Consider the following 18,906-nt stretch of genomic DNA (forward strand, 5'->3'; position numbering starts at 1 on the left):
TTCACTGTCCAATTTAACATAGATAATCATATTATGAATTCGATACGACCTGTACTCTTTTGTTGTCAGTCCGTCCGTCAAGTCCGTAGTCAAGTCGTCCCTGGTAGTCCGTTCGACAGGGGCTGATGTTGTTCTGGGCGCTCGGTGCAACATCACGTGCCCTCCCGCCATTATTGATTGCCCAAACAAAACGAGGCTCACCGCTCGCCCGTACGTCGACCAGCACTCCGTACTCCAGAGTGCTACCACCACTTCTTCCACCTCAAATCGGATATCAATTCCGCCCACCATTGCCTCCTTCACCGCCTCCCCCCGCCGCTTACTCCCTCATCTGCTTGTCATCCTGGTGGCCGCTCTCCTCGCTACCACCGTGGCGCCCCTTCTCCGCTTCCCCGCCGCCCGCCTGTCCTCCGTGCTGGGCCACTTGCATTCCTTCCGACCACCAACAACTCCTTGGCACCGCTTTTTGACCACCTCCAGCATGGCCCCCGCTCACCTTCGGCGGCCGCCGCAACCCTCACCCGTGTTTACGGCAACGGCCCAATCCATCGTCGCGGACGCCGAGCGTCTGATTAGTACTTCGCGCGAGATCCAGGATAAGGTCGTTGCGGAAGTGAAACCCGACAGTGCCACGTTTGCCAATGTTCTTTCCCCGCTCACTCAGGATGAAAATGTTATGGCGCTAGAGGCGCATATTCTGGGATTCTACCAGGCGGTTTCGACGGACCAGAAGCTCCGTGATGCTTCCTCCAAGGCGGAAGAGCTGATGGATGAGTTCTTCATTGAGTCGGTCATGCGGGAGGATGTTTTTGGGTTGGTTGATGCCGTCCTCAAGCGCAATGAGTCTCTCGACCCGGAGTCGCGCCGTCTGCTGGAGAAGGAACACAAGGACTTTGTTCGCAACGGGCTGGGTCTGCCCGCCGGCCCCCAGCGAGCCCGCTTCAAGGAGATCAAGAAGCGGCTGAGTCAGCTGAGCATCGAGTTCCAAAAGAACCTGAATGAAGAGAACGGCGGGATCTGGTTCACCCACGAGCAGCTGGACGGAGTGCCCGAGGATGTCCTGTCCGGTCTGAAGAAGGGCGATGGTGAGAATGCGGGCAAGCTCTGGCTGACCTTCAAGTACCCGGACCTGTTCCCCACGATGAAATATGCCACCAACTCCGACGTCCGGCGACAGGTCATGGTCGCCAACGAGAACAAGTGCAACCAAAATGTGCCGCTCTTCCGGGAAGCCATTGTGCTCCGTGACGAGGCCGCCCGTCTGCTGGGCTACCCGAACCATGCTGCTTTCCGCATCGAAGACAAGATGGCCAAGACCCCGGAGACGGTGAATAAGTTCCTGGGGGATCTGCGGACTCGTCTGACAGCCGGCGGGCGGCAGGAGCTCGAAAAGCTGAAGGAGCTGAAGAAAGAGCTCGACCCCCAATTTGATGGCCGCTACTACTTGTGGGACCACCGGTTCTATGATCGATTGATGCTGGAGCGGGACTTCCAGCTGGACCAGCAGCTCATTGCCGAGTATTTCCCGTTGTCGACCACCATTGAGGGCATGCTCAAGATCTTTGAAGAGCTTTTCGGTCTCGAATTTGTGGAGATCACGGGCGATGACCGCGCCGCGGTGGCTCCGACGGGCAAGGGCAACGACATTGTCTGGCACGAGGATGTGCAGGTGTTCAGTGTGTGGAACGATGAGGGTGAAGGCAGTGGCTTTGTCGGCTATCTGTATCTGGATCTGTTCCCGCGGGAGGGCAAGTATGGCCACGCCGCCAACTTCAACCTGCAGCCGGTATGTCCTTTTCTCTTCATATAATCGTTCAGAAACTAACCTGCTTGGCAGGGATTCCTCGACAAAGACGGTAACCGCCGGTACCCAGCGACCGCGCTGGTGTGCAACTTCACCAAGCCCACGCCCAAGAAGCCGAGTCTGCTGAAGCACGACGAAGTGGTGACCCTGTTCCATGAGTTAGGTCATGGAATCCACGACCTGGTGTCTCGGACGACGTACTCGCGGTTCCACGGGACCAGCACGGTGCGCGATTTCGTCGAGGCGCCCAGTCAGATGCTGGAGAACTGGTGCTGGACGCCGTCCCAGCTGCGGGCGCTGAGTCGACACTACTCAACGCTGACCCCGGAATATCTGGCCGGATGGACCGAAGCACAGCAGGCCCGCAGCGGCGGCAAGACTGCCACCGGCCCCCCGTCCGAGCGTATCCCGGACGATGTGATTGCGAACCTCATTCGCACCAAGCACGTCAACGACGCCCTGTTCAACCTGCGCCAGCTGCACTTCGGCATTTTCGACATGACGGTGCACGAGCCGACGAGCCATGCCGCGATTGAGGGTCTGCCGCTGTCGGCGACGTACAACAAGCTGCGCCACGAGATCACGCAGATGGATGGGCCCGAGGCGCTGGGTGGTGGTGATGAATGGGGTCACGGCGAGGCGACCTTTGGGCACTTGATCGGCGGGTACGATGCGGGTTACTACGGGTATCTCAGCTCACAGGTGTACTCGACGGACATGTTCTACACGGTGTTCAAGGCCAACCCGATGGATCCCCAGGCTGGTCGGCGCTACCGGTACCAGGTGCTGGAGAAGGGCGGCAGCCAGGATGAGATGCAAACGCTGACGGAATTCCTGGGCCGGGAGCCGCAGACCACTGCATTCTACCAGGATCTGGGACTGGCCTAGATAGATATTATTCTGCAGTGACAATCAACCCAGTGTGTTGCAAAAGAGAGATATATATATTTTCGGACGTAGCTTAGGTTCGTAGATAATTAATCCTGATAAGCCCACCGCCTTCACCTCATCGCGATCAATTATTCCCTCTTCGTCGTCCTTCTTTTACTCAACTCACCTCGATACCCATACCTATCGCATATATACCAGACATCCCTCTCCCCGATTCAGCCATTCGATCTGAATTCAGTATCCCCCCTCTCCACCGACATCCAATCTCTCGCCCATCTCACCCCACATCCATCGACTTCTCCAGCTCAACCACGCCAAGTAAAACCGTACCAACGCCAGCTACAAAAAGAGCAGACAGTCCCTCCCAACCAAACCGACATGGCCGACCCCGCGTCCGCCAAACAAATCCACACCCAACACTGCCGCTTCTGCAATCACCTCCTCCTCGCCACCACACGCGACATCTCCCACCTCCCGCGCCGAGCTGGCGACGCACAGGACAAAGCGATCATTGTGCCCATGACGCAAACACTGGACCCCGATCTGGACCATAATGACAATAATACGCCGTCGGGGACTCACACGACACTCTTACTGTCAACGACCGTCCCCGATCGACGACCAACACTCGTCCGCCGCGAGGACGGCATCGAGAAGCGGGTTCTGCTCCGGTGTGGACGGTGTCGCGTTGTGGTGGGGTATCAGCTTGATCGGGTGCATTATCCCGTGAATGTTGGTACCGCAGAGGGGGACGAGAGTAATCGTCACCCGCCAGCGGTGTATCTTCTTCCGGGCGCAGTGGTGGAAACGGAGCAGATGGGGAGTGGGGATGAGGACCACAAAGAAGGAGAATGGAGGCAGTGGATCCGGGAGGGTGTTGTATAGGTGAATTGAATTGAAAGGAATCAAATATCGATACAATAAACAAGAAATACATAAGACATGAAAAAGCGTTTGTTCCGTCCGTCCCGAGTGCGCGCCAGACCAACTGGAAGTCAGTCATTTCCCCAAAAACAATAATGCAACAAAAAGAACATATCGTTAGGGTATCGTTCAGTTCGCCAGGATCGTGCGCACCAGATCCGTGTAGTTGATCTCGCCCGAGGACGTGTCCACGGCCTTGAGGAGCTCGTCTACTTCGTCGTCGGACATTTTCTCGCCGAGATTGGTGAGAACTATTCTAGTCAGTATACACACCAACCATACCGAGAGCAAGACTTACTGTAGCGAAGTTGTCCCACCCCAATAAACCCTGTCATATCCTTGTCAAACACCTGGAATCCACGACAGTACTCCTCCGGATCACCGGGCTCGCGGAACCCGCCAGGGCGATTGAGGATTTTGAGGAAGGAATCGAAATCAACTGGCCCATCATCAGCACATATCCCACCTTGCCGCTCCCCCCCCAAGGGTGAAAGAGACCTACAGTCATTCCCGACCGACTTCTCCAGATCGGCAATCTCAGCCAGGGTGGGATTCTGCCCGCAGGCGCGCAGGAGGTCGCCCAGCAGTTCGCCGGACACACGGCCGGAGCCGCGGCGGTCGAAAAGGCTGAAGGCTTCTTTGTAGTTGGTAGAGGCCTGGTCGGAGTGGTTTTTGGTATTAGTGGGAGCCATGATGATTGCGGATGTTGTTATGATGTGTGGGGGAGAGGTGGCAGGAGGGAAAGGTGAGTTTCAGGGGGGGCCGAGGGAGGGATGGCGTGATACGTAAGCCCTGCCGTTGGACGGACGCAGGGGAGGGAAGTACAGAGGGACCGAACACATACCATGATGATAAAATTTGCGACGATGAGATGTCAACAGAGCAGCGAGAAAGAGGATGGAATGCGAGAGAGGGAGAAACTAAACTGGAGACACGGCTGTGAGTGGGCTGGTGGGATTGACCGTTGCCCAGACAACTGACGACGCTAGCCCCAGCATAACAGGGATCGTCGATATTGTAGATATACAGTGAGTTACCGATCTAGTTACAGACAGGTTGATTATGAACCGCGCAGCTTCGCAATGCAGCTGTCCAGCAGCCGCGCCGCCTCCCCCAGTAGTTCCCACCGTGGCTGCGTAAAAGAGTCGCGGACGAGAATCAATAGGCCCAAACACTCGTTGCGCCCCTTCATCCCCGCTAGTTCGTTGGGCTCGCGCACTCCGCCCACGCGCTGTAGGAATCGTCGCATGTCCTGCTGCTGCTCCGCCAGGCTGCTCAGCACCGGTGCCGGTTGCAGCGGGCCTTCCAGCGCGAACCCGTAGCACCAGACCACTAGCGCGGCAAAATACAGCGCCCACGGCCGGTTCAGCAGATAATCGTCCCGGGCTATGTACTCACCCGACTGGAAGGTCGGCGAATCTAAGAAACATGCCGACAGAAATCGCAGCGCGTGGAAGGTCGCGTCGCGCGCGGCCGCCTTGGTCGCCCACCGGTCGGTCATCTTTTCGCGCGCGTTCCGAAAGTCGCGGGCCGTGATGGACCGACCCATCAGTCGGCCGGCGCCCCCAAAGATCTGGAGATCGGCAATGTCAACATGCGACGCCATGTGCGCCAGACCATGCAGCACGTCGCGCGACTCCACCTCCTGCGTCGACGGGCCGACCACTTCATCAAAGTCTCGCCGCCAATTGTCAAACGCCCGGAGCAGGGCGGTCCGCCACTTGTCGCGCCCGCCGAGCGTCTGCCCGACTCCCAGCGAGCTGACCTGCAGGTCTCGTTGGTTCAGATGCCACCCAACACTCAACAGCCCGGCCATCAAGATCATCCGCCCGAAAGGGTTGGTCCGCACCGCTTGCCCGTTCAGGGTGCGCTTGAGCCCATCCAAAAACATGACCGGCCGAACACCGTGCGATTGAAGACTCGACTGCACGCGGGCCACCTCCGCGGCGCTCGTGGCCGCCCACAGCGCCTCGTCACAGGGCAAGGGTAATCGTAGTTCGTGGGCCACCATCTTGGCCGAATGCCCAAACATGGTTGCATGAGTCGAGTCCAACACAAACGCCGCGAACGCCACGCGCCGGGTGGCCTCGGCCTTGATCCACTGCGACCACGACTCATCCGCCACCGAGTCCTCGACGCGGTCCTCGCGCACACTGCTCTCCGGGGAATCAAAGGCCGAGCGACCAATCAGGGAACTGCCCCGACGCATCAGAGTCAAGGTCGTGTCGTGATGGATGTGCGCGCGCTCGTGCAGCGCTCGTGTAGATAGCAACTTCTCGTAGACCTCTAACAGCAAAAGAGCTTGGAAGACCCAGAGCCGTGCCGGCGGCTTAAAGTCAGCATCCATGAAGATCTCCCAGCGGAGATGCCACGCAATGAAGCTGGCCAGTTCAGCAGCGATTTCCGTGGCCGCCTGTCCATGCACTTTGTCCAACGTCGCAGCACCAATCGCCATAATGGCCAAAAGCAATAAATTGGGCGTGCGGTCCGCGGCAAACGTCGGCTGATGCAAGATCGGAAACTGTGAGTGGAAATGATACCAGTACGACCCGATATAGGTCTGCATCATGCGCAGGCTCAGCACATGTCGATCGCTGTTCAAGTCGCCATCCATCAGCGCATCCTTGCGCTTCGCACTTGCAGAGTAGGCCGCTTCGTTGAACCGCGTCGCCATCAGGTGCAGTAGCTCTTGTCGCTTTTCTTCAGAAACGATTGCCGGCGGCGATCCCGAATCGAGAATACTGGTGACGCTCATGGGATGTTGCGGGATGACTGTCATGTAATTGTAGGCTGGTTCGTTCATGTAGAAATTGTTCTGCACGGGATCCATATACCCCGGCAATATATAATTCAACGGAGCGGGCTCATTGAATAACCACGCCGCAAAGTCGTCCGCCATCGCAAAGGGTGATCGGTTGTATGTCTCGCCGCCGAAGATGGGGTATGCGTTGGAGTCGAAGGGGTCGGGCATGACACCCGGGAGAGACAAGTCGGTATATTCAGCCACCGTCCCTGCCAGGGACCCGTAGTTAGGGTCTGCATCGATGCTGCTCGACAAAGAATAACTGGCTGGCGGCTTAGGATTGAGATCTGTAGGGCTTGTGCTTGGCGGAAGGTTAGGAGGTCTGTACACGACTGGGGGAGAATTTGCGGGGTCTTGTTTCGCAAACGAATCGTGCGCGACCCGGGAGGGAGTCATGGTGGAGGAAGGCGAGGAGAGGACGGGTCGCTGGGACGGATCATCATTGCGCGGGTTGGAGAATTGATCGCGTTTCTGCAACTGGGAGCCACGAGTAGTGTGGCGCTCACGATGCCGGAGACACAGGTCCTGTCGCACAAAGGACCGAAAACAATCGGGGAAGTCGCAGTGAAAGATCTGCTTGGGAGAGTGGTTGAGCTGATGGCGGTACAGGTGCTCGGCGCGCGAGTAGCTCTTGCCGCATCCCTCATGGGTGCAGTCGAACTTGCGCTCGGGCTGCACTTTGCGACTGCGCCGCCGCCGCTTGGGCGTGTGGTCGTCGACATTGGCCATGACTGGGGTGCTGCATGGACGGATCTGCAAGAACGTGGGAGTGCGCGGAATGCGGGATCGGGAACCACCGTAGGAGAAGGAAAGGGAAGGGGATGAAAATAGAGGAAAGTATATAGAGAGATGAGTAAGTCGGGCAAGGGCAAAAGAGTATCGGGATGAGGTAGAAGGCGATGGTGAAGGTGACGGAAGGAGCCAGAGAGTGCGGAGGCGGGGAGTGAGATTGATGCCTGAGGCATCACGAATCGCATCTATAAGGGACATCTGGGACTGATCTATAACTTCATGACCGATGGGTGAAATGGTATATGTCTATTCATACCTAGGTACCTCCTACTAGGTGTAGTCTCTCGATTCCCTAGTGACACGTCCAACGTGTCCCTCCATACCCCCGTCCACCTCGGCGGGCAACGGCTTTCTTCTTGATCGTACCGTTCGTACCACATGGCGCATGGAAGAATAAGGACAAACACCTGGTGTGCAAATGCTCCGGGTTTCCGGGCCGGGTCCCTAAATGACGAGGCGCTCATCGTAGCAATAAGAAAAAAATGTACATGTAGTTTCAGAAGGGATAATAGGAAAATTATCCGCTGAATCGGAAGCGGGTCGCCTCCAACCGGCCCAGGCCATCCCGCGGCGCCACATTGCGGCGGCGGTACGAGTTGGTGAAATCCTGCAGCAGAGCTCGGATCTTGCGCGTCTCGCCGGCCTGCACCTTGTCGGAGACGTTTTTGAGGAGTCGCTCAGCCTCGCCGGCTTTGATGGAGCCGGCGGGCAGCATCTGCAGCGTGCTCTGGAGCCATGAGCCGGTTTCCTGCGGCAGCAGCTCGAACAGAGTCATCATGATGCCCGACGCATCGGGGAAGCAGTCGCCGGGGAACGTGAACATCATGCCTGTGAGCACACGCTGAGCCAAACCCAGGCCCTGCGACACCAGGAGCTGCTTGACAGCTTCCCGGATCTCGGGCGGGTTAGAGTAGGGTTTGCCTTCAGGACTGGTGAATTCAGAGACAGTGGGTTTGTCGAACGCGAAGCTGAACAGATCCCGGTAGTAGTGAAGCGTGGCGATCAGTGGCTCTACCTGTTGGAGGGTGAGCGCACTGACACCCGCGGTGAAGATAGGAATGGCAAGGGAGGAGCTGATGCATTTCTTTGGGTAATAGCGGACGGCATCGCTCGACAGACGGAAGAAATCCTCAATCACTAGAAAGAAACAGTCAGTATGAGCCCAAAAATACGAGAAAAGATAACATACCATCAGGCAAATTCTCCGGGGGCAAGTCGTTCAAGATACGGAGGAAGGCAAGTGCCTGCTGCTCGTAGAATTGGTAGACGGCATCGCTCGTGGCTTGGTCCACGTACTCGGCTCCTTCCGAGAACTCACGCACCACCGCATCGGTAGCCCACAGGAAACAGCCCTCGCGCGAACCCTCAAAGCCGCTGGCGATGCTCTGAGCGAGAGTTGGCAGGAGAGGGATCATGGCCGTTCGGTAGGAGATGATCATGTAGCGCCAGCACCGGCACACGCGCTCCAAGATGGGAGTAGATGTCGTGAAGTTCATGGCAATCGTCGTCATAATCGGCAGAATCTCCCCGCAGTACTTCACGGCCGGGTTCTCTTCTCCGAGTGCGACAATAGGTGTCACCACTTGCACGAAGATGGTAATCAGCTGGAGGTGATCGGCCACAGCCCGCTGGCCATCTTCGTCCGACGCGTTGTTAGCCAGGTTCATGATGCGCTGCATGATCGGGTCGCAGAACATTTTGAACGAGTCGTAGATCTTGTCCAATGGCTGGACCGATACCACGGCAGCCACTCCCTCGGTCACTTCTTCCTGGCTGGAAGCCTTCAGCTTATCCAGCACGGACTCGAAGAACGAGTGAAGCTGAGTGATATGTCCGCCGAGCAGTTTCTGACAGTCTGTCCCCAGGAACTTGAAGGCTAAGGCGGCCGCCTGCACAACTTCCGCGGAAGAATGGTGGAAGGCCGAAATGACATAGTTGAGCTGTGCCTCCAAAGTCTCGGGGTGCAGTGCCGTCCACTCCGTGTAACGCGCTAGAGCCATGATGGCTTGGAAGCGAATCTTCTCCTGATCCGGGATCTGGACGATGAGCGGGATCAGCTGTCCCAGCACCGTGGCTTCTTCCGGGTCGACCATGCGGCCCATGGCCCGCAGCCCAAACAGAGGGGCCTCGAGCTCCTGCCAATGCGGGACGTGCTCGTTGCTGGCCTGCGATGCATACTTGCCCACCCACTGTTGGATCAACTGGTAGATCTTGCCCAGGCACTCTGATACCCCCACGACCGAACAGCAATCCTTGAGAACATCGCCCATCGAGTGGCGGAACAACCGAAACTTTTCTTCCTGCTCGCGATCACCCCCAAACAAGTCAGTTTCGCCCTCTTCGGGGCTCGGGTATTCCAAATGCTTGACCATGATATCCACCAGCTGGGAGAAAATGTCTTGGAAGTTGAGCCGCGAATCTGTGTATCGGTCTAGCGTGATGTATTGCTTGAGCTCGTACCAGAAGATAAAGGTCTGGGAGATCGCATCGCGCTCCCAGTCTCGCGCACAACATTCCAGGACCGCTTCCACCAAGCCCCGGAAATCGGACGGGAGGCGAGCAATAAGCACCACCCATGCCTCACCGGCCTCGGCAAACATCCTTGTCACTCCCTTGAACGCCTCCAAATCTTCGGATTCGGCTGTCTCGGCGATCTTGGGGCGGAGGGCCATCAGTCGTGGATACAGCGCTTGGATGACTGGGAGGGATTCGTCGTTGTCGCGGGTATCCCGGTAGAGCGTGCACACGCAGTCCACGCCGGCGTCGAAGGACACGTCATTGTCCAATGCCTTGAGAATTACGTCCATCAGAGGTGAGTCGACGATTTTGGCGGCGGGGATCTCTCGCAGCCACGAGGTAATGCAGTCCAGAAGACGAGGATTGGTTGCCGCCGTTTCTATAAGCGGCGAATTAGCATTCATCAACCCCCCCTCAGGGGAGAACACGTACGCGACGATTGAGCATATTGGATCATCAGATGCATGACTTGGTCCGCATTGTCTTCCAGCAGCTCCTTGGTCCGCACGATCAGCTCGTCCTCCTATTCCCCGTTAGCAAAAGCAGCCTCATCAAGCCCAGGAACGGTAACTTACGGTCAGATTGATTTTGCGGCCCTCGGTCACTTCCTCCGGGAGGATCTTCAAAAACTCTAGCACGCAGTCCCCCGCACTGCTGCCCAATGCGGATCCGACTGTGGCCAACACATCCTTCCACTCCACCATTTGAATGGCCAAGCTTACCAGGCACACACAGAGCTGGGTTTGAATGGGCCGCGGGCCCGGCGCAAACGCGACCAGTAGACCGAGCACCGAATCCCGCAATGCCACGACTGAATCTGGGGGGAGTTGGTCCAAGTCAAAGACAATCTGCGATGGTCAGTCCCTGATCCATTATCTGTCGCATCAAATATTTCATAATACCTTTCCCTTGAGCGTGGTGGCCGCGAACAGTTTGGCTTCGACGGGAACATCGGGGGATTGTAATAGCGCGTGTGTCGTAGACCAGGCTTCGATCTAGCGGGATGCGTTGATTAGCTCGGGAGCTGGTTGATCATGAAGTTGAGAGACGTACTGATTTCTGGAACTTCTCCAAAAATTCATGAGCCTGGGTCTTCTCAGATCTCGGCACATTGCCCTGCATGGTTGCGACGGCGGCCAGGACCGGGGCGAAGGCCTGTGCGGCGCCTTCCTTGCTGGCCATGTTGAATTGATGAGAAGACTTAGACCAGGCGCAGCATGGGAATTCACTAAACGAAAAGGAGGGAGTTGGAAAGGGGAAGGAGGGGTATTGGATTAGTCGGAGGCAAAGAGTTGTGGAAAGGTGGGATGGATTATGGATGGCTGTATCGTATTGGCCGTACTTACCGTACCAGATCACGGGATGAGAATCTCTCTCTCTCTCTCTCTCTCTCTCTCTCCTTCCGCTTTTTGCTGCTTTTGCTTTTGAATTAACACCACCTCATACACCACCAATTCCTCATCATGGCTGGTCGCAAGACATTATTGGCGCCCATCCACTTCATCTTCAGCCTGCTGCAGAAGCGCAGCACGGTGTCTATCTGGCTGTACGAGCAGCTGGCTTTCCGGATCGAGGGCAAGATCAGGGTACATGGGCCTGCCACTTTTCCGACCGATTGGATGCTAACGAACTGTGCTATTTAGGGCTTTGATGAGTTCATGAACCTGGTCATTGACGATGCGGTCGAGGTGCGCCTGCCGACCAAAAGTGAGGAGGAGAAGCGGAGGCCGCTCGGTAGGTTCAAGTCTCTCCTGTCACCAAGAATCGCCGCTAACGCAAGTGCGCAAACAGGCCAGATCCTGCTCAAGGGCGACAATGTCTCCCTGATCCAAGCCGTTTGATATTGTGTTTTATTTCTGTTACGATCTATCATCCGCTCCGAGTGAGATACCGCCCATCGCCCACCACTATCGCATCCACCAGCCAGTCATGCTCGCCCACGGGGATTGGGTCGGCGGTCATCATCTGCTCCTGGAGAGACAGGGCAACTAGAATTGCACGGAGTTCAGTGTGTGTCGGGGGGTTTTTTTTGGTGCACCAAAAAGGAATTTTGCTCGTACCGAGGAATGGCATCTTCTGGGGGGTCTGGCTTGTCTTCTGATTCCATTGGGAATACCGCGTTAGAAAATGATCATAATATCCTTTGCCATGCCCGAGTCGTCGGAATCCCTGATCGAAGGCCATGCCCGGCATGACGATGAGATCGAGTCCCGTAGCAGCGGTTGCGAAGCAGTCGGGTCGGCCGGCGACCTGCGCGGGGGACAAGGACGGAATACCCCACGGATCGGGCTGTAGGACCTCCAACTCGGCTAGTGATGTGAGGGAGAGCATGTCCATTACCGATGTAGAATGAACCGAGTGGATGTAGGGAATGTAGACCTGCTTGCCGCGCTGGAGGGCGTCGTGGACAATGCCCGTGGTGGACAGTTCCCCAGCGGGCATCGACAGATACACGGCGATGCTGCGGGCATTCTGGTACTCGGCCAACGACAAGAACCGCTGGGTGGCCACGCGCGATTGTTGTGCGATCGCAGGGGATGAGATCTGGCCGAGGACCTGGCGCATACTCTTGCGCAGGTCGCGTTTGGCGGATCGGAGGGCCATGGCGAGGTGACGATGAAGAAGGGTGGTTGACATTCCGATCCGATTAGGGTTAACTATGGCATGCTTGTTGTGGCTCCACCCCAACCAAGGGATTCCTTCATATAGGCCGGAGTCGCCCATTCTGTTCAGCGTCACAGTTGTCAGGATGTTGTTTATTTGGTCTCTCTTGTGTGCCGCGGCCGGTGCGGTTTCTGTTGATGAGCTGGTTGGTACCTGGTCCACCAAGTCGCGCGATGTCCTGACGGGTCCAGTTGAGTATCCCTACAACAGAAAGACCAGAATCCAGCTAACGCATGCAGGGATTCTACGATCCGCTCAATGACCGACTACTGGAGCCCAATCTGACCGGAATCTCCTACTCCTTCGACGCGAACGGGCATTATGAGGAAGCCTACTACCGTGCCCTAGCCAACCGTGAGTGTATAGTTATGGACCATATATACCGACAGATTCTAATCCTCCCCCAGCCGGCGACCCGTCCTGTCCCACGGGGCTCATGCAATGGCAGCATGGATCCTATGTTCTGACTGCCGATGGCTCGCTGACCTTGATTCCCATCGCCGTCGATGGCCGCCAGCTCTTCTCGGAGCCGTGCCGAAAGAGCGTTGGCAGCTACACGCGATACAACAGTACCGAGCATTTCAAGGTAGGCCCGACCTCTGATCAAAGAAGATTGCTCTAACCGCATCAGGGCTTCTCGGTGTCCGTCGACAAATACCACCACATCCAAAGACTCGACCTGACCCGAGCGGATGGCCTCATCCTTCACCCGATGTACCTGGCCTATCGGCCGCCCAAGATGCTGCCTACCACCATCTTGAACCCGACTCCGACGGGCCGCCATGGCAAGCGGGACCGGTCGGAGGCAGGCCTGCATCGGATCGTCAAAGAGGAACTGATCAACCCGGATCGGTGGTGGTGGTTAGGCGTGTGGATGACTTCCGTGGGGGGCGTGGCTTTCTTTTGTTCGTGATTTGCGCCAGAGTGGCCCGTGATAATGAGAATCTCATTTCTTTCTTCTTTCGTTCCTATCGTACACTATACATATATACCCATATCATCTGCTTGGTAGCAGTCACTCACGCCGCGAGGGCCTCCTTGGCCAGCTTGGCGACCTCTCCCCGATCGGCGGGCTTGCCATCCAGGGCACCACCGGATGCAAACAGAGACTTGAGGAGGAGGCCCACCTGGAGCTTCTGGCCAGCTTCTTTGAGGGTCGTGATCTCCCGGGCAATCACGGCCTGGATTTCGGTCGTGTCCATTGTTTGGACTTGACTGGCATACTCCTCCAGGACAGCCACCTGCGCCTCTTCTTGTTCCTTCAAGTCGGGACGGTCCGCGGCGGCGAATTGCTGGGCGGCGTCTCGCGCGGCGGCGATGCGTTTTCGGACCAGCGACAAGAGCTGCAGGTCGGTCTGGATGGGCGAAGTAGTTTTGGCGGAATTGTTGGTCTCGGAGATGAGAGCGCGCACCACATTGAGCCTTTTTGTGATCAGTCAGTCCGTCCGTCCATTGCTAGCCAGTGTAACAGAACGGATATATGTACCTTGTGGTGTCCTTGGCGCGCATGGCAGTTTTCAGGTCCGTTCTCAGCTGGCTCATCAAGGGCGGCAGGGTCGGGCCCGTGGAGGACCAGCGCAAACCAGACAGACCTCGGGCGGGGAGTCGACGAAGGGCGAGCATTGTATGTGAATCCCAATGGATGTCAAGAGTCAATCGTTAGGTCGAATAGTTGCAATGAATAGGATGGGAAGTGAAGACGGTGGTCTGTGCACGGGGTTTGTTGCTGTTTCCGCCTTCTGAACCGGCTGCTTCTTTCCTCTTCTCGACACCTTCTCGCTCCCTCTCAACCCACCCACCTTCCTCGAGAGAGCTGAGTCGGCATCCTTGATCTAGCTCCTGCCACTCTCTCTTTCTCTCATCTCGCCTGGGAGCTGCGCGTCCCTCCCTCTTCTTCAGCGTCGCGAGCGGCTCACCATGTCGTATCCCACACTCCCTCAAACGCCGCAGAAAGCTCTCCCGGGTGCCTACTTGCAGACCCCAGCTCCGGCCCCGACACAGAATGCTCTGTTTGCGAAGCCCGCAGCGGCCTCGCCGGCAATGCCGCTGCCGAAACTGCCCCCGGCGGCCTCCAGGTCCAAGAACCAGACATTGAGCACCGAGGAGCGCGGTGCCCAGACGGTCAATGACACCCTGTTTCAAGAATCGCGCTACCCCGACCTGGACAACTATCTGTCACGTAGGTCGCCAATTCCTTCTGAGCGGAAAAGTGGCAGACACTAACATGCTGCAGAGGGCTTCTCGTCCGAATATGATATCCCTACGTCCCAGTCCTGGGCTCCCTTCCAAAAGGTCAAAATGTACAATATTCCCGACCAGATCTTCGACCAGTACAATCGCGCACAGGTATCGACGAGCATGGGTCTCTTTGCCGAGCTGAATCACGCGTGGGTGGCCATTGACAACGCGCTCTACCTCTGGGACTTCACACATCCAAACCCGCAGCTAGTCGGGTTTGAGGACCAGCCCAACAGCATCAACTCCGTCAAGTTGGCTAAGCCGCGGGCCGGAGTGTTTTTGCCGGCCATCACTCATTTGCTCGTGGTGTCGACGACGGCTGAGGTGATTTTGCTGGGGATGGGCTGTGAGACGACGCCCAGCGGGACCCGACAGGTCTCCTTGTTCCAGACCGGAATGTCGGTGTCGATTCGGGGGCTGGATATCCATGTTTTTGCCTCGTCGGATTCCACCGGACGGATTTTCTTTGGTGGTTCATCCGACAACGACGTATACGAGTTTACATATCAGCAAGAGGAGCGATGGTTCCAGGGCCGGTGTGCCAAGGTCAACCACACCAGCTCGCGTCTTGTGGCGTTCACTCCCTCGCTGAGCTTGACCAATTTGGCTCAGAGGGCCAACGAGCATGTGGAGCAAATGGTGATTGATGACAGCCGAAAACTCCTGTACACGCTGTCGTCGGCATCGACTATTCGGGTGTTCCATATGAAACCAGACGGAACGCTGTCGCTGGCCATCACCAAGCAAGCGCTGGATATCTACTCGAATATTGGGCACATTATCGCATCCAACGAGACGCTCAACCCGAAAGTCAAAATCGTGTCCATCAGCCCCGTTCCCGCCGCCGAGGCATCGCGCTATCACCTGGTCGCAACCACGGCCACCGGATATCGCATCTATCTCAGTGCTACTGGATCCTACAGTTGGTCCCCGGCGCCCAATGGTGCCAACGCGCCCACCAGCATGCAGGCGCAGCATGTGAAGACGCCACCGATCGATAACAATGCGGACATGGCGCTTCCCGGCCAGGCGCGTTTCCAGCCAGCGGTCACCTCCAAATTCCCGATCCATTCACTCTCCCCCACGCGGATGGCCGCGCGATACCCACCCGGCTATTTCTTTTGTTTTACCTGCAAGGACGCCACCCAAAAAGCTGATACCCTTTTCATTTCCTCGCCGGACTCGGGCCGGATCGCGCGCTCCCAGGAGAATGTTCTCTCCGGCAAAGCCGCCGAGTCCGCCATCTGGCTGAACCTCGGAGGCCGGGCAGAGGATGTCGGACTGTGTTCCGCTCTTCCGGCCACTACTTCCGGAGGGTTTGGGAATGAGCTGGCCATCCAGTTTGATCACCCTGCCGCCGAAGTTGCCATCCTCACCAACACCGGCATTCACGTTATTCGGCGGCGGCGCCTCGTGGACATCTTTGCCGCGTTGGTGCGCGGCGGTGGTACCACCGATGAAGGCCTCGAGGGCGAAGTCAAGAATTTCATCCGAACCTATGGCCGGAGTGAGACCCTGGCTACAGCCTTGGCGGTGGCCTGTGGTCAAGGGGTGGAGATCTCTTCGGACCAAAGACTGACGCCCATTAACGATCCCGATGTCCTGCAATTTGCTCGCAAGGTTTTCATTGACTATGGTGGCCGGCCTACTGTCAACGAGAACGCTGTGGCGGACAGCTCGACGTCTGCTATTGATGCTGTGGTGCCGTCTCCCCGGCACCACGGCATTGCTCTGTATATTTCTCGCCTGTTGCGCTCGATCTGGAAGAAGGAGATCGCCAAGGTTGGCAACGCACCTAATGGGGCGTTGACCGTTTCTGCTTCTGTGGCTGCGTCAAAGCTGCAGATGGTCCAGCGCGATCTGTCATCACTGCAAGAATTCTTCAAGACCAACCGAAGTTTCATTGAGGGGCTCAGTGGACCGGAGGCGCTTGCACGAGTATCAACCAAACAGGAGGAGACAGCATTGCAGGCGGAGCACCGCGCGCTACACTCTCTCGTTCAGCTGGTTTCGCATACCATCGAAGGCATTTCCTTTGTGTTGGTTCTGTTCGACGAGCGGGTCGAGGAAATCGTGGCGACGCTGCCGGATGAGTCAAAGCAACGCTTCTTGAAGCTGACCTTTGAGGAACTGTTCAGCACCAGCAAGGGTCATGACATTGCCAAGGAGTTGGTGAAAGGGATTGTGAACCGTAACATCGCCAAAGGCTCCAACGTCGAGACGGTGGCCGATGCCCTGCGCCGCCGATGCGGCAGCTTCTGTAGCGCTGAGGATGTGGTGATCTTCCGGGCACAAGAACTGCTGAAACGGGCGACTGAGGCCGGTGCCAACTCCGAACTGGGTCGAAATCTGTTGAATGAAAGTCTGCAGCTGTTCCAACAGGTAGCGGAGTCACTTCCCATGGACTACCTGGTATCAGCGATGGACAACTACATCAACAACCAATTCTTTGCAGGTAATTTTGGTTTTGGAGTTTCTGTTCCTTTGACATACTGATATCTTGCAGGTGCCATCCAACTGTCCCTCAACGTCGCCCTCCGTTCCGATAAAGCCAACCTCGCGCTCTCATGGATTATGGACGGACGTCCCGATCAAGTACCCATCCCTTTCCAAATTCAGGCCGCCCACCCACTCACTAGCCTCCAGGATCCCCGCAAGGACTACTTCTATTTCCGCAAGCAATGCTACGATCTGATCTTCAAGGTTGTCATCGCTGTCGACCAATTGGCATCCAAAGATCCCGGTTTCATCGATGGCCAGATGACCATCATTGCCAAGCGCCAGAACGAGGCCTACGGCGTGATTGCTGACTCGACCGACGAAGTCTTTCTAACCAGCTTGTACGATTGGTATCTGGAGCAGGGACAGAGTGACCGCTTGCTGCAAACTCCGTCCCCGTTTGTTGTCACTTACCTCGAACGCAAATCGACCGACGACATCTCCCACGCGGATTTGCTCTGGCGCTACTATGCCCAGTCGCAACGCTTTTTTGAGGCGGCCAAGGTGCAGTTCCAGCTTGCGAGGAGCGCTTTCACTCTGCCGCTCAGTCGGCGCATTGAGTATCTGGGACGTTCCCGTGCCAATGCTTCCACCTTCACACCAGATGTCGGCCGACAGTCGCGACAGCGTCTGCTCCATGAGATTTCCAACCTGATTGACGTGGCCAACATCCAGGACGATCTTCTGCAACGGCTGAAAGACGATGACCGGATCGCTCCAGAGCGTAAGGCCGAGGTTCTCCGGGATGTTGATGGACCTGTCATGGATATCAGCACCGTTCGTTCAATCCCGCACCCCTCATCTTCCGTAACACCCAGCTAACCACAGTCACAGCTCTTCAACCAATACGCCGATTCGGCCAGCTATTATGACATCTGCCTGCAGATTTTCTTCCAGGCCGATTACCGGAACGCCGCCGACATCAAAGCAACCTGGCAACACCTGATCCAAGATCTGCACTCTACCACCGTAGAGCGTGGATCCCCACAACCATTTGAGGCGGTGATCGACAAGGTGCGTAGCTTAGGGAGCCGGCTGCGCATGTCCGAGACGGTGTTCCCCGTGCGCGAACTCCTACCGATGCTGGAGCGGTATGCGCTCGAGTACCAGCGCCACGTTGGCCCCGCCACTTGGGTCGTCGATCTGTTCCTCGATCTGGGCGTGGCGCACGAATCCCTCTATGCCGTGTTGGAGGCCATGTACTACACCGACGAAGCTCCCTTCCACGGCTCGAACCGCCGCTACATCGCGCACGATCTCCTGTATCTGCTTGATAATTGGTTCCACGAGACTGTTCGGTTAGGTGGTATGGTGTTTGGTTCGGATGTTGTGGCGGAGCGCGTATCGGAGACTTTGTTGCTACTGCAGCAGGGCGGTGGCATCACCCCAGAGCAACTGGAGATGGCACACACACTGCGGTCGAGGATCGATGAACTCCTGCGATGATGATCCATGCGCTACACGTATATTGGGCTTCTTAAGGGGTTTAAATTTTCTTGTTTTTTCTTTTGCGATGTTTTTTATTTCACGTTCTGGGTCATGTCATGTAACTCTACTGCGTCATCACGGCGTCCTGCTTTAGGGAAAAGGGACTGCGTTGCTGATATCCCTCTAATCTAGATATTGGGAAACGGATTTGTGGAAATGGTTTTGTTCACCGTAGCAGAGATTCTTGTAGAAACCCAGAAGAGAAAAAAAGAAACATCTATAAAACTATGAACATGGAATAGAAAGACCCCGAAACACCTTTCACGAGCGGGCAAAGAGTATCAAC

The 18,906-nt window shown here is 56.6% G+C and overlaps 8 protein-coding genes across 8 annotated transcripts; 3 read left to right on the forward strand and 5 right to left on the reverse strand.

The window, feature by feature from the left end:
* Positions 1–481: 481 nt before the first annotated feature.
* On the forward strand, positions 482–2,692 carry PFLUO_LOCUS8476 (metalloendopeptidase; the record flags this gene model as incomplete). Its single annotated transcript, XM_073786214.1, has 2 exons — positions 482–1,786; positions 1,838–2,692. The coding sequence occupies 2 exons, from the start codon at positions 482–484 to the stop codon at positions 2,690–2,692; spliced, it is 2,160 nt and encodes a 719-aa protein (XP_073642492.1).
* A 381-nt stretch (positions 2,693–3,073) lies between these two features.
* Positions 3,074–3,580, forward strand: PFLUO_LOCUS8477 (uncharacterized protein; the record flags this gene model as incomplete). The annotated part of the gene is made up of 1 exon (XM_073786215.1): positions 3,074–3,580. One exon carries the CDS (start codon positions 3,074–3,076, stop codon positions 3,578–3,580), a length of 507 nt encoding a protein of 168 aa, XP_073642493.1.
* A 168-nt stretch (positions 3,581–3,748) lies between these two features.
* PFLUO_LOCUS8478 (myosin II light chain) lies at positions 3,749–4,311 on the reverse strand (the record flags this gene model as incomplete). Its single annotated transcript, XM_073786216.1, has 3 exons — positions 3,749–3,870; positions 3,918–4,058; positions 4,122–4,311. 3 exons carry the CDS (start codon positions 4,309–4,311, stop codon positions 3,749–3,751), a joined length of 453 nt encoding a protein of 150 aa, XP_073642494.1.
* Positions 4,312–4,679: 368 nt separating this feature from the next.
* Positions 4,680–7,151, reverse strand: PFLUO_LOCUS8479 (uncharacterized protein; the record flags this gene model as incomplete). The annotated part of the gene is made up of 1 exon (XM_073786217.1): positions 4,680–7,151. The coding sequence occupies one exon, from the start codon at positions 7,149–7,151 to the stop codon at positions 4,680–4,682; it is 2,472 nt and encodes an 823-aa protein (XP_073642495.1).
* Positions 7,152–7,731: 580 nt separating this feature from the next.
* On the reverse strand, positions 7,732–10,913 carry PFLUO_LOCUS8480 (Nuclear import receptor; the record flags this gene model as incomplete). The annotated part of the gene is made up of 6 exons (XM_073786218.1): positions 7,732–8,351; positions 8,404–10,110; positions 10,164–10,254; positions 10,307–10,579; positions 10,634–10,726; positions 10,785–10,913. 6 exons carry the CDS (start codon positions 10,911–10,913, stop codon positions 7,732–7,734), a joined length of 2,913 nt encoding a protein of 970 aa, XP_073642496.1.
* Positions 10,914–11,600: 687 nt separating this feature from the next.
* PFLUO_LOCUS8481 (uncharacterized protein) lies at positions 11,601–12,335 on the reverse strand (the record flags this gene model as incomplete). Its single annotated transcript, XM_073786219.1, has 2 exons — positions 11,601–11,719; positions 11,792–12,335. 2 exons carry the CDS (start codon positions 12,333–12,335, stop codon positions 11,601–11,603), a joined length of 663 nt encoding a protein of 220 aa, XP_073642497.1.
* A 1,079-nt stretch (positions 12,336–13,414) lies between these two features.
* On the reverse strand, positions 13,415–14,018 carry PFLUO_LOCUS8482 (uncharacterized protein; the record flags this gene model as incomplete). Its single annotated transcript, XM_073786220.1, has 2 exons — positions 13,415–13,817; positions 13,882–14,018. 2 exons carry the CDS (start codon positions 14,016–14,018, stop codon positions 13,415–13,417), a joined length of 540 nt encoding a protein of 179 aa, XP_073642498.1.
* Positions 14,019–14,312: 294 nt separating this feature from the next.
* On the forward strand, positions 14,313–18,578 carry PFLUO_LOCUS8483 (uncharacterized protein; the record flags this gene model as incomplete). The annotated part of the gene is made up of 4 exons (XM_073786223.1): positions 14,313–14,574; positions 14,629–17,088; positions 17,140–17,909; positions 17,967–18,578. 4 exons carry the CDS (start codon positions 14,313–14,315, stop codon positions 18,576–18,578), a joined length of 4,104 nt encoding a protein of 1,367 aa, XP_073642499.1.
* Between the last annotated feature and the right edge of the window lie 328 nt (positions 18,579–18,906).

The sequence above is a fragment of the Penicillium psychrofluorescens genome (genome assembly GCF_964197705.1).
Source record: "Penicillium psychrofluorescens genome assembly, chromosome: 5".
NCBI classification, from domain to species: Eukaryota; Fungi; Ascomycota; class Eurotiomycetes; order Eurotiales; family Aspergillaceae; genus Penicillium; species Penicillium psychrofluorescens.